This window comes from Ostrea edulis, chromosome 7 (genome assembly GCF_947568905.1).
Source record: "Ostrea edulis chromosome 7, xbOstEdul1.1, whole genome shotgun sequence".
Lineage (NCBI taxonomy): Eukaryota > Metazoa > Mollusca > Bivalvia > Ostreida > Ostreidae > Ostrea > Ostrea edulis.
Window position 1 is genome coordinate 19,942,988 of NC_079170.1, and position 13,206 is coordinate 19,956,193.

The 13,206-nt window shown below is 38.0% G+C and overlaps 1 protein-coding gene across 9 annotated transcripts in view; it reads right to left on the reverse strand.

Moving 5' to 3' along the window:
* The window catches only part of LOC125655497 (inositol 1,4,5-trisphosphate receptor type 1-like), a 118,679-nt gene that overhangs the window by 20,103 nt on the left and 85,370 nt on the right, over positions 1 to 13,206 (reverse strand). For 5 of the 9 annotated variants that reach the window (XM_056143592.1, XM_056143597.1, XM_056143593.1 and 2 more), the window contains 7 exons: positions 12,718 to 12,858; positions 11,244 to 11,430; positions 9,519 to 9,757; positions 6,092 to 6,295; positions 5,510 to 5,620; positions 1,185 to 1,280; positions 610 to 669 (listed from right to left, as the gene is read on the reverse strand). In XM_056143592.1, coding sequence (XP_055999567.1) covers positions 610 to 669; positions 1,185 to 1,280; positions 5,510 to 5,620; positions 6,092 to 6,295; positions 9,519 to 9,757; positions 11,244 to 11,430; positions 12,718 to 12,858 — 1,038 coding nt within the window. The remainder of the gene's footprint in view (positions 1 to 609; positions 670 to 1,184; positions 1,281 to 5,509; positions 5,621 to 6,091; positions 6,296 to 9,518; positions 9,758 to 11,243; positions 11,431 to 12,717; positions 12,859 to 13,206) is intronic. The other 4 variants (XM_056143599.1, XM_056143598.1, XM_056143596.1 and 1 more) reach the window with 1 other exon arrangement.

The following is a 13,206-nucleotide window of genomic DNA, read 5'->3' on the forward strand; positions in this document are numbered from 1 at the left end:
CAGATACAGAGGGTCATTTTACTCAATGACACGGATTGTTGGGGTGTTGAGAAGACAAATCATGATGTAATCATTATATTAGTAAAAACAAAAAAACAAGGTTATGTTGCAAATGAAATAAATCTTATAAGCATTTAAATCTTCACATAATCAGTATTTAATGATAAATAGTAAGTTCACCCAAAGTTTACTGACCGCGACTCCATCGGCTATTATGATAAATTGATAGAATTATGTTGATGTGTTTTATGAAAAAAAAAATAAACACCACAGAAACAGAATTTTCTATCATACGATACATACAAAAAAGGAAAATGAAAAATAAATAAAAAATGGATATGAAAAAAGATATGTTCTAGATACAGTTAGAATAATACAATATATAGCTTGAGTGACTTACAATATGACAAATGAATTATATTCAGATTAAGTCTGAAAACTCTACCGCACCACTCCATTTCTATAGTGAGTAAATTGAAATAATAAAAATAAGAAATGAAAACCACACAGATGCAGTTCCTGTAAAATCACATCAAGACATCAAAATCTAAACATGGCCATGCCAGAAAGGAAAGGTGCTGAGAGCTACAGGGTGTTTGTTTATTGAACCTTGGAGACTATAGATCCGTCCAAAGTTGCCAGCTTAAAGACCCAACTTAATGATTCCACCTGTCGGAAGGAACAAGGCATCAGTTTGTCAAACATCCTAAATCGGTGGACTAATCAACCTTCACAATGTATGCTTTTTTTCAATAATCAAACTTTACTAAAGAAAAACCTGGAAAATCTATTCATTTAATACATCTTTTTCTTAGTAACTGCAGCTTCATTCTCAGTTTAAATGATATATAATTGAAATACATGTATTGACAATTTTTATATCTCAATTCTAATAAATGTTGAATTATAAAAATGCATTGTAAATTATTCAAGATAGTTACAAAATGGGTTATTTTACATGAGACATAACAACATACATATACTGTACAGGCGTGGGTGAGATATATTAGTGAGTGATAAAACTGAACAATTGTACAACCAGAAACTGAATACCATACAATATCAGGTCAAGTTTTTCATGTATTAACACTGAAGCAAATATTAAAAACAAATGCAATTGTAAAATTATATTGTTTAGTATTTTCAATACACTTGTTTAATGTCGAGGAGTAAATCATTCTTACCAGTTGTTTAGCATTCATGTTATAGAGAATTCTCTCTGCGTTCTCACTATCATGGCGGCTTTCCATAATGGCTAGGAGACACTTGGAAGCATTGTTCTACAAACACAGCAACAAACAATATAACATCAAGGAATATCTGGACATGGTTCATAAGAACAACACAAAATTCACGATTCCAATTCCTTTAACAAAAGCGACTGAACAAAAAACAAATAAAGTGATTCTAAATATGCTATTTTCAGCAACTCTTTCAAAAACATTCTTAACCTAAAACTGAAAAATTATTCACAGAGTCTTGTTGAAAAGCCATGTCAATGCTAAGTCGAATTGTAACACTGAACTTTGACTTGGTGCCCCAAACCTATATGTATATAGACAGGTAACTTTGTATTCTCATTTTTGAACACAAGAGTGTCTACCTGCATTTACCCTCCGCTGACTCTTTGAATCGACAGTCTTATCGTTTTTATTAAATTGACATGTGCAGTAGATAGAGAGAAAGGCCATTGAAATGAAGTATTCAGTAAAACAAATCTGTATCAGTTATATCCTGAAGCATTGAGAAACAAGAGGCCCATGGGCCACATCGCTCACCTGAGTCACCTTGGTCCATATCAGAAGATTTTCCATATCTATTTGCATGTAAAACCGTAGTCCCTATTATGGCCCCAAACCTACCCCTGGAGGCCATGGTTTTTGCAAACTTGAATCTACACTATGTCAGAAAGCTTTCATGTAAATATGAACTTCTTTGGCCCAATGGTTCTTGAGAAGAAGATTTTTAAAGATTTTCCCTATATATTTGTATGTAAAACTTTGATCCCCTATTGTGGCCCCATCCTACCCCAGGGGGCCATGATTTCAACAAACCTGAATCTGCACTATATCAGAAAGCTTTCATATAAATCTCAGCTTTTCTGGCTTAGTGGTTCTGGGAAGAAGATTTTTAAAGATTTTCCCTATATATTTGTATGTAAGATTTTGATCCCCTATTGTGGCCCCATCCGACCCCCGGGGGCCGTGATTTTAACAATTTAGAATCTGCATTATATAAGGAAGCTTTCATTTAGATCTCAGCTTTTCTGGCTCAGTGGTTCTTGAGAAGAAGATTTTAAAAGATTTTCCCTATATATTTGTATGTAAAACTTTGACCCCCTATTGTGGCCCCATCCGACCCCAGGGGACCATGATTTTAACAATTTAGAATCTGCATTATATAAGGAAGTTTTCATATAAATCTCAGCTTTTGTGGCTCAGTGGTTCTTGAGAAGAAGATTTTTAAAGATTTTCCCTATATATTTGTATGTAAAATTTTGATCCCCTATTGTGGCCCCATCCGACCCCCGGGGGCCGTGATTTTAACAATTTAGAATCTGCATTATATAAGGAAGCTTTCATTTAGATCTCAGCTTTTCTGGCTCAGTGGTTCTTGAGAAGAAGATTTTAAAAGATTTTCCCTATATATTTGTATGTAAAACTTTGACCCCCTATTGTGGCCCCATCCGACCCCCGGGGGCCATGATTTTAACAATTTAGAATCTGCATTATATAAGGAAGTTTTCATATAAATCTCAGCTTTTGTGGCTCAGTGGTTCTTGAGAAGAAGATTTTTAAAGATTTTCCCTATATATTTGTATGTAAAATTTTGATCCCCTATTGTGGCCCCATCCGACCCCCGGGGGCCGTGATTTTAACAATTTAGAATCTGCATTATATAAGGAAGCTTTCATTTAGATCTCAGCTTTTCTGGCTCAGTGGTTCTTGAGAAGAAGATTTTAAAAGATTTTCCCTATATATTTGTATGTAAAACTTTGACCCCCTATTGTGGCCCCATCCGACCCCCGGGGGCCATGATTTTAACAATTTAGAATCTGCATTATATAAGGAAGTTTTCATATAAATCTCAGCTTTTCTGGCTCAGTGGTTCTTGAGAAGAAGATTTTTAAAGATTTTCCCTATATATTTGTATGTAAAACTTTGACCCCCTATTGTGGCCCCATCCGACCCCTGGGGGCCATGATTTTTAACAATTTACAATCTGCACTACCTAATAAAGCTTACCTATAAATTTCATCTTTTCTGGCCCAGTGGTTCTTGAGAAGAAGATTATTTAATGACCCTACCCTATTTTTACCTTTTCTTGATTATCTCCCCTTGGAAGGTGGCCTGGCCCTTTATTTTAACAATTTAGAATTCCCTTTACCTAAGGATGTTTTGTGCCAACTTTGGTTGAAATTGGCCCAGTGGTTGTTGAGAAGAAGTTGAAAATGTGAAAAGTTTACAGACGGACGGACGGACTCCGGAATACGGGTGATCAGAAAAGCTCACTTGAGCTTTCAGCTCAGGTGAGTTAAAAAATCAGCTATATCCAACGTCAGGCTACCTGAGGATGACCGTCAGGCTACCTGAGGATGACCGTCAGGCTACCTGAGGATGATAGATTGTCAGGCTACCTGAGGATGACTGTCAGGCTACCTGAGGATGATCGATTGTCAGGCTACCTGAGGATGACTGTGACAATGCATGTTCAGTTTGTAAATATCAATAATGATCCAAGAAACCATCCAAAACAAATGTAATGTCTACTTCAAAGTGCTCCATTCTAACTCTATTACAAAAATCCTGAACCAGTTCCTTTTTATCACATATTCTATCTGATGTCGAATATGATGTCTTATCACACACTATACAATTATGGACTGTTTAGCAGGGAGACATCACAAATTATCAGGTCTGAGTAGGGCTATCACCTGAGGGCGCCTATGTGTGATGTCTCCCTGCTAAACAGTCCATAATAGTTTCATTATCCTGAAGAATTTGAATGTTACAAAAACTATCACACATTTATTGACTTTTATCATGACATTGTATCTTTTTTATCTAAAATGTCAACAAATTCATAAGAACTTTTTCTGCAGAAAATTCTGATAACTTTTCAATAGTTTTCGAGGGCTGAAATTAAAGTTACCCTCAACTACATACATTATTTTGTTTTACACGCAATGCCATACATTTATTAGATATATATGTTAACGAAAGCAAAACATTGAGGTTTGAGAAAGTTAAACGAGAGAAAACTTTCAATTTTGACATCAAAGTAGAATGACGCAAAAACATAACGTCAAACGTTTCGTAACGTATTTCAAAACAAAAACATAAACATCAAGTGAAATACAAAATCGCATTATAATGGAAATATTTTTCTTGTCGATTGTTATTTGCGGGCGTTAATGTTGACGCTGAAGTTTATGATTAACGATCCCTCATATTTTTAATCATTTTTTAATAGAGCTTTCTCGCTTGTGCCAATAGAAGTTATCTTCTACAGGGAGACAAAACAGTTGTCACCCTGCGCGTGAGGGAGACATCACGAATTGTCTCCCTCCACGTGACCAGCCCTCGACCAATGAAATTGACTGTATTACTCTGAAGGATAATATCTGATGTAGAATATGATGTCTTATCACACACTAACTGATGTAGAATATTATCATTTATGTCTTGGATATATTGCTGTTTACTATAACACACAGCCTGTATCCTAACATGTAAACATATCATTAACATTAATTAGGTCATAAGGTTGAGCGATGAAGAGCTGGATCAGGTGATAAAATGATTTTTCTTGCCTATTAAAATTTAGGCCTAATCTAGAGGTTGGCAGTATAAACTTTGACTATTAGGGCTCTAGTATGCAAGAGTGTTACACCTAATACAAAATCTGCCAGTTGAACACTACCACACTAATTCGTGACCATGATCTCCGACTTAAAAATCTTTAGATGCATCTTTGACCTTATTTTGGAAAATTGATGATACTGGTGTACCGAGATGAACGTTCAATAAGCGAAGGGTTCACAGGATATTGAGAAGACAGTATTTTCTTGTTTGCTGTAGTCTGACCCATGACCTTGTGATCTCAAACTTATCAGAAGTTATCTACCCTCTAAGGGCTATCACCATGTTTGATATTTGTCAGGCAAAGGGTTTTCAATATATTGAGCAGACAAAACTTGGTCTGCAGTCTAACTGATCCTTACGAAGGAGGGCAAAAAATACTTAGACTAGTTACTGCATCCCACAAGCTCAAACTACAATCCAAAATTATTTGTCTTGTGACCTTAATTCATTTATTTATTTCTGCAAGCAAAAAAAAAAAGGGGGGGGGGGGCATTGACAGATTGACATGGTAATTACTTTAAGGCCCTTATCTTCAATGAAAGCAGGTAACCATAATTTATGATACATTAATAATGATCCTTCCTCTATGTTATTTTTAGTGATATAATTAAGTCTCTGACTAGTCCCCTCAGTCTGTTTCTTACCTTGAGCTCTAGCACCAGGGCTAACTTGTTCTTTCCAAGAGGGTTGATTTCATTCAGCAAAAGGGCTATGATGATGTCAATTCCATTGCTCTCATGCATAGCTATTGCATTCTACAAATCAACATAATTCTTGCATACTTATTGTTTTCACGTACATGTATATCTCGGAGAAAAAAAACTTTTAATTTAATAAAATTCCCCACTACCTGAAATAAATGACCTTGGTCATTATAGCAACAGTAATTATCAATACTTCTCAGTACCAACAGCACAATAAAAAATAAATTACAAGAGTATCTCAATCAACAGCCTGTTCCTATGAATACCCATGGTTTACATGACATGACTTCCGACAGTGGATACCTGTATAAATATACAGTTGAATTTCGGTATCTCGAACACTGATATCTCGAATACCATGGATGCGTCAAAGTGATTCAAAAGTCCCGGCCAATTATTCTTTAAGTATTTTGCGCTTGATATCTCAAAGTATTTTCTCTGTCCCATCAAGTTTGAGATAATGAGGTTTGATTGTACTTGTTTTACATGAGATGGCCTCGAACAGTGTGTATGACTACATACCTGGTTATCATGACAAGGTCCCTGACAATATTCAGTAAGGCTGGTTAGGGCTTGTATGATGAGATCCACATTGTGTTCGTTGATATAGAGCCCCAGCAGACCTAAGCCCCCTGTAGTACTACCACAGATACAGTCCAGGAACTGGAGAGTCTCACAGATCAAGTTGTACGGTTTCGCGTGGCTTGGTTGGTGTCTCAAAAAGTTCTGTAATAGGTAAAATATTGCAAGCTCTTGTCTGTTATACATATTTTGATCAAGGTGGAAGCTTGCATTCTTTCTATATCAAAGCTACATCTTTCTATGAAAAATGTAGCAGGACAACTGACCAAGTTATTATTATAAGTACCCAGCTGTATAGTTTACATTGTAGTTGCAAGTAATCACCACACCACCTCACCTGTAGTTTACAAGTAATCACCACACCACCTCACCTGTAGTTTACAATGTGATGTAATGTTTATCATAACAAATCAATGAATTAATTAACAAGAGGCCCATGGGCCACATCGCTCACCTGAGTCACCATGGCCCATATCTAAAGACTTTTCATATATATTTGCATGTAAAACCTTAGTACCTATTACGGCCCCAACTACCCCTGAAGGCCACGATTTTTGCAAACTTGAATCTACACTACGTCAGAAAGCTTTCATGTAAATGTGAACTTCTTTGGCCCAATGGTTCTTGAGAAGAAGATTTTCCCTATATTTGTATGTAAAACTTTGAATCCCATATTGTGGCCCCATCCAACCCCCGTGGCCCATGATTTGAACAAACTTGAATCTGCATTATGTCAGGAAGCTTTCATGTAAATATCAGCTTTTTCAGCTTAGTGGTTCTTGAGAAGATTTTCCCTATATATTTTTATGTAAAACTTTGATCCCCCTTGTGGCCCCATCCTACCCCCGGGGGCCATGATTTCAACAAACTTGAATCTGCACTATGTCAGAGAGTTTTCATGTAAAAATCAGCTTTTCTGGCTCAGTGGTTCTTGAGAAGAAGATTTTTAAAGATTTTTCCTATATATTTGTATGTAAAACTTTGATCCCCTATTGTGGCCCCATCCGACCCCCAGGGCCCATGATTTGAAAAAACTTGAATCTGCAATATGTCAGGAAGCTTTCATGTAAATCTCAGCTTTTCTGGCTTAGTGGTTCTTGAGAAGAAGATTTTTCCTATGTAAACACATATAAAATATGGTTTCCCCTATTGTGGCCCCACCCGACCCCTGGGGGCCATGATATGAACAACTTAAATCTGCATTATGTCAGGAAGCTTCCATGTAAATTTGAACTCATCTGGCTCAATGGTTCTTGAGAAGATTTTTAAAGATTTTTCCTATATAAATACATATAAAATATGGTTTCCCCTATTGTGGCCCCACCCGACCCCTGGGGGCTATGATATGAACAAACTTGAATCTGCATTATGTCAGAAAGCTTCCATGTAAATTTGAACTCTTCTGGCTCAATGGTTCTTGAGAAGAAGATATTTTAAAGATTTTTCCTATATAAACACATATAAAATATGATTTCACTTAGTGTGGCCCCAGCCGACCCCTGGGGGCTATGATATGAACAAATCTGAATCTGCACTATGTCATAAAGCTTTCATGTAAATTTGAACTCATCTGGCTCAATGGTTCTTGAGAAGATTTTTAAAGATTTTTCGTATATACACACATATAAAATATGGTTTCCCCTAGTGTGGCCCCCACCCAACCCCCGGGGGCCATGATATGAACAAACTTGAATCTGCATTATGTCAGGAAGCTTCCATGTAAATTTGAACTCATCAGGCTCAATGGTTCTTGAGAAGAAGATTTTAAAAGATTTTTCCTATATAAATACATATAAAATATGGTTTCCCCTATTGTGGCGCCATCCGACCCCTGGGGGCCATGATATGAACAAACTTGAATCTCCATTATGTCAGCAAACTTCCACGTAAATTTGAACTATACTGGTACAGTGGTTCATGAGAAGAAGATTTTTAAATGACCCCACCCTATTTTTACACTTTTGTGATTATCTCCCCTTTGAAGAGAACCTGGCCCTTAATTTGATCAATTTTGAATTCCCTTCAACTAAGGATGATTTGCATTAAGTTTGAATGAAATTGGTTAACTGGTTCTGGAGAAGATTTTAAAAAAATTTCAGTGTATTTTTACTGATTTGCTATTATCTCCCCTTGGATAAGGGGGTTGGCCCTCATTTGAACAATTTTGAATCCCCTTCACCCAAGGATGATTTGTGCCAACATTGGTTAAAATTGGCCCAGTGGTTTTGGAGAAGAAGTTGAAAATGTAAATGTTTAACAGACAGACGGACAGACGACGGACAAAAAGCGATCAGAAAAGCTCACTTGAGCTTTCAGCTCAGGTGAGCTAAAAACAAATGTCTCCCTAGCTCCCCAAATTGCAAGTGCTCCATATTACCCCCCCCCCCCCCCCCCATCCCTTCATGTACTGCATGGTATGGAGGAGAAAGCATGGGCAGGAACATAGACATTATGAACTGGACTTTGTGAATTGAGGAAAAAGATAGAGAAAAGATTCAACATCGATGTCACCTGTGCAATGTCATTGTTGTATATAATACAGAAATAATACTGTTATATGCTGAAGTACCAGTAGGAAAGTGAACATACCCTTGTAAAGGAAAAAATAGTTATAAAAATACCCCTCTTTGATCCACTGTATAATGTGGAAAAATATTACATCCCAAGGTCAGAACTATGTGAACATCATTAAATCATAATGAAGTATTGCATAAAATTTCAAGGCTATCCAATAAGCCATATAGGAAAAGAAATGTTCACAAGCAACAAGCATTTTATACCCTCCACACCTCTAAGATCCACTATAACTTTTAGGAAAATAATTGGATCCTCACCTCCTGACAATATGCACATCTACAAATGACAATGAAGCATTGTGCAAAGTTTCAAGTCTCCGATAAGCCATATAGAAGGAGAAGCGTTCACAAGATTTTGTGACAGACAAACAGAAAGTACAAAAACAATGTCTCCCCCTGGAATCCAGTCAAGAACGTTTACCTTTTTTTAATGATGGAAACTTTATTGAAAGATCTGTAGTGTTTCTGTATTATTGCAATTAAAGGTAAATGTTGAATACCTAAGTTATTATCTAAACACTGAGCTTGTAAATTGAATCCAAAATAACCAAATCGAATGGCTGAAACCGAATCAAAAAGTTTGTGAATTGTTTCAGGTCTATACCGAATTATTTTGTTTTGCCAAAAAGTGAAAATCACCAACTTTCGATTTTTTTTGGACAATTCTCAGTGCTAAAAAAAATTGGATTTTGTTATTTCTGTTGTGTGGATAATAAAGAAAATCCCTTGAAAAACAAAATCACAATGGTGTTTTTAAATCTGACTATTCTGTAATGACCACATCGTCTCACCTGTAAGTCAGAATAATGGTTCTCACACAACAGCTGTAAGAAGCGCAGGATGTACTTCATCAGGGCCACATTAGGAGACAGTTTCTTATCCTCTTTCTCTTTGTTGGCTTTCTCCAGGGCTGCCTCATCACTTCCTGGAGGGGGACCTCGTCCGTCTTCCTGATCTTCACCCTGCCGTGCTGCCCGGCGAATTCTAAGCAGACCAACAGCCTCATCCTCCCCTTCAATCTGGCGTAAACCTAGAAGAACAAAAATTCTCATACACAGGATGTAGCAAACAATGTACATGCGAGTATCTTTATCATTAGATAAAAAGGGAATTTTGAAATTACTCTCCCAATGATCTGTGGTGCAAAATTGAAAAGAGTTAGATGCATGTGTCATTTAATTGATAGTAGTGTCAAAACAATTCAAGATATTGAACAGACAATATCTTCTTATGTCCAGAGTGGATTGACCTTTGACCATGTGACCTAAAAATCAACAGGGGTCACCTAATCCTTAAGATGTACCAGTGTAAATTATCCCCCCTTTCCAAAGGAGGACCTAAAAATTGAGTTACATCAGGATTCTTGCACAATATAAACTTAATTTTGGAACAAAAGCATGACTGTTGATTTTGGTGGGAAAATAAAGCTCTTATCACATAATAGTCCGTTAACCATTTTCTTTATACCCCGTGACCTACTTACTCAACCCTAAGTTAGCCATTACCTTACCCCTTCAAGATCTATTTCATTATCCCCTCTGTAATCCTTTTCCTTACCACTGTATCTTCCGTATCCCTTCTGTGAGCCATCTCCTTACTATTTCTGTGACCATTTCTTTAATTTCTTTGTCAGTCTTTTCTTAGTAAATTTTGTCCTGTTTTCACACCCAGTTTGTGACATATTCTATTTCCCTACCCTATATATATAACCTACACCTTACCCTCTCTATAACCTTAACCCTCTGTGACCCATTTCTTATCCCCTCTTACCTATTTCATCCCCCCCCCCCCCTTGACACCTGCCTCCTCACGCCTCTGTGACACATCTCTTACCCACTCTGTTCCGCCTGTGTTGTGACCTATTTCATTTCCCCGTACCCCATCACCACCCGACTCCTCACCCCTCTGTGACCTATTTCATTTCCCTGTGCCTTACCCTCCCCTCTCTGTGACACATTCCTTATTCACTCTGTTCCTCCTCTGTGCTGTGACCTATTTCACTTTCTTGTGCCCCCCCCCCCCCCCCCCCCATGTACTCCGACAACTGCCTCCTCACCCCTCTGTGACACATTCCTTACCCACTCTGTTCCGCCTCTATAACACATCCCTTACCCAATCGTAACTACTCGGCTATTTCCGAAACTGTAAATGAACCTTGTATGTGAATTGACATCATCAACTTTAACGTCACAGTCATACGTTACAATTATGAAACGCAAGCTTTGAAATACATCTAAGATATTATATATATCTGAAGTATTCTACCACTATCAATTTCCACTTATATGTTTATGTATTAGAGTAAATAAAACGTTAATGACACCAGAACTGAATCTGTGGTGAAAATCTAAATAACACATTATACAGGGTTTCGGTTCTGGCCTTTTAACCTCGTCCACAGGTGCGCTTTCGTCGAAGAATTGCACCAAATCGATGCAATTCTTGCGCCGATCCACGTCCGAGTCTTCTTACCGGCTACAGAAAAAGATAAGCGCATGATCCGATTGGTCCCTTACCCACTCTATTCCGCCTCTGTGCCGTGACCTCCTTGTTCTCCTTCTGCTCCTCAGACTTTCTATCTCCCTCCAGAGTGTTCACCGTTATCCCTTTAATTTCCTCCCTTGCTTTCACCATTCTGTTATAAAACACCTTGAGGAATGTCTCAGAATTCTTGTCTTTGGTTAGCCTTCTGAAGATGGATTTCTGGAAAAGCATGTAAACATGTACACAACTTGAGTCTACATCACTTACACATGTTGCATATCAGACTGACATACTGTACCCTTCGGGTTCTTGAGAAGATCCTCATTTAAAAAAAAAAATTCGTATCTGAAACTTTAAACCCCTCTTGCTACCTTAATATGCTTACTTGTATATCTGTGTTGCCCCCCTCTAGTAGGGCTGACTTAGATAATTACCTGTATATGTGTGTTGCCCCCTCTAGTAGGGCTGACTTAGATAATTACCTGTATATGTGTGTTGCCCCCTCTAGTAGGGCTGACTTAGATAATTACCTGTATATGTGTGTTGCCCTCCTCTAGTAGGGCTGACTTAGATAATTACCTGTATATCTGTGTTGCCCCCCTCTAGCAGGGCTGACTTAGATAATTACCTGTATATCTGTGTTGCCCCCCTCTAGTAGGGCTGACTTAGATAATTACCTGTATATGTGTGTTGCCCCCTCTAGTAGGGCTGACTTAGATAATTACCTGTATATGTGTGTTGCCCCCCTCTAGTAGGGCTGACTTAGATAATTACCTGTATATCTGTGTTGCCCCCCTCTAGCAGGGCTGACTTAGATAATTACCTGTATATGTGTGTTGCCCCCTCTAGTAGGGCTGACTTAGATAATTACCTGTATATGTGTGTTGCCCCCTCTAGTAGGGCTGACTTAGATAATTACCTGTATATGTGTGTTGCCCTCCTCTAGTAGGGCTGACTTAGATAATTACCTGTATATCTGTGTTGCCCCCCTCTAGCAGGGCTGACTTAGATAATTACCTGTATATCTGTGTTGCCCCCCTCTAGTAGGGCTGACTTAGATAATTACTTGTATATGTGTGTTGCCCCCCTCTAGTAGGGCTGACTTAGATAATTACCTGTATATGTGTGTTGCCCCCCTCTAGTAGGGCTGACTTAGATAATTACCTGTATATGTGTGTTGCCCCCCTCTAGTAGGGCTGACTTAGGTAATTACCTGTATATGTGTGTTGCCCCCTCTAGTAGGGCTGACTTAGATAATTACCTGTATATGTGTGTTGCCCTCCTCTAGTAGGGCTGACTTAGATAATTACCTGTATATCTGTGTTGCCCCCCTCTAGCAGGGCTGACTTAGATAATTACCTGTATATCTGTGTTGCCCCCCTCTAGTAGGGCTGACTTAGATAATTACCTGTATATCTGTGTTGCCCCCCTCTAGCAGGGCTGACTTAGATAATTACCTGTATATGTGTGTTGCCCCCCTCTAGTAGGGCTGACTTAGATAATTACCTGTATATCTGTGTTGCCCCCCTCTAGCAGGGCTATCCCCAGTTTGACGGTTTCTTGGAATACTTTGTTGTTAGTGTTGTTTGTTTCCCTTATAATCAGATCTACAATCAGATCTACGGCCCCTTCTTTCTCCAAACCACACTGTAAATATACAAAGAGCTTAAAAGTTACATAAAAAATTCAAATTCTCACAAGACTACTCAAAAGAAGAGGCCCATGGGCCACATAACTCACCTGAGTCACCTTGGCCCTGTCGTTTTGATTTTTAAAACATTATTTTCTATCAATTTTTATTCCCATGAAAAATTTTGACCCCATATTATGGCTCCAACCTTGCCCGAAAGGATCACAACAAAACTAAAAATGAATTCATATAACACAGAGATGCCTCAACACCAATATGACTAAAATGATCTGGATAAGACCAAGTCACAAGGTCATAGATCATGATATGAAATGAAAGACCTTGCCATAAACAAATCTATATAC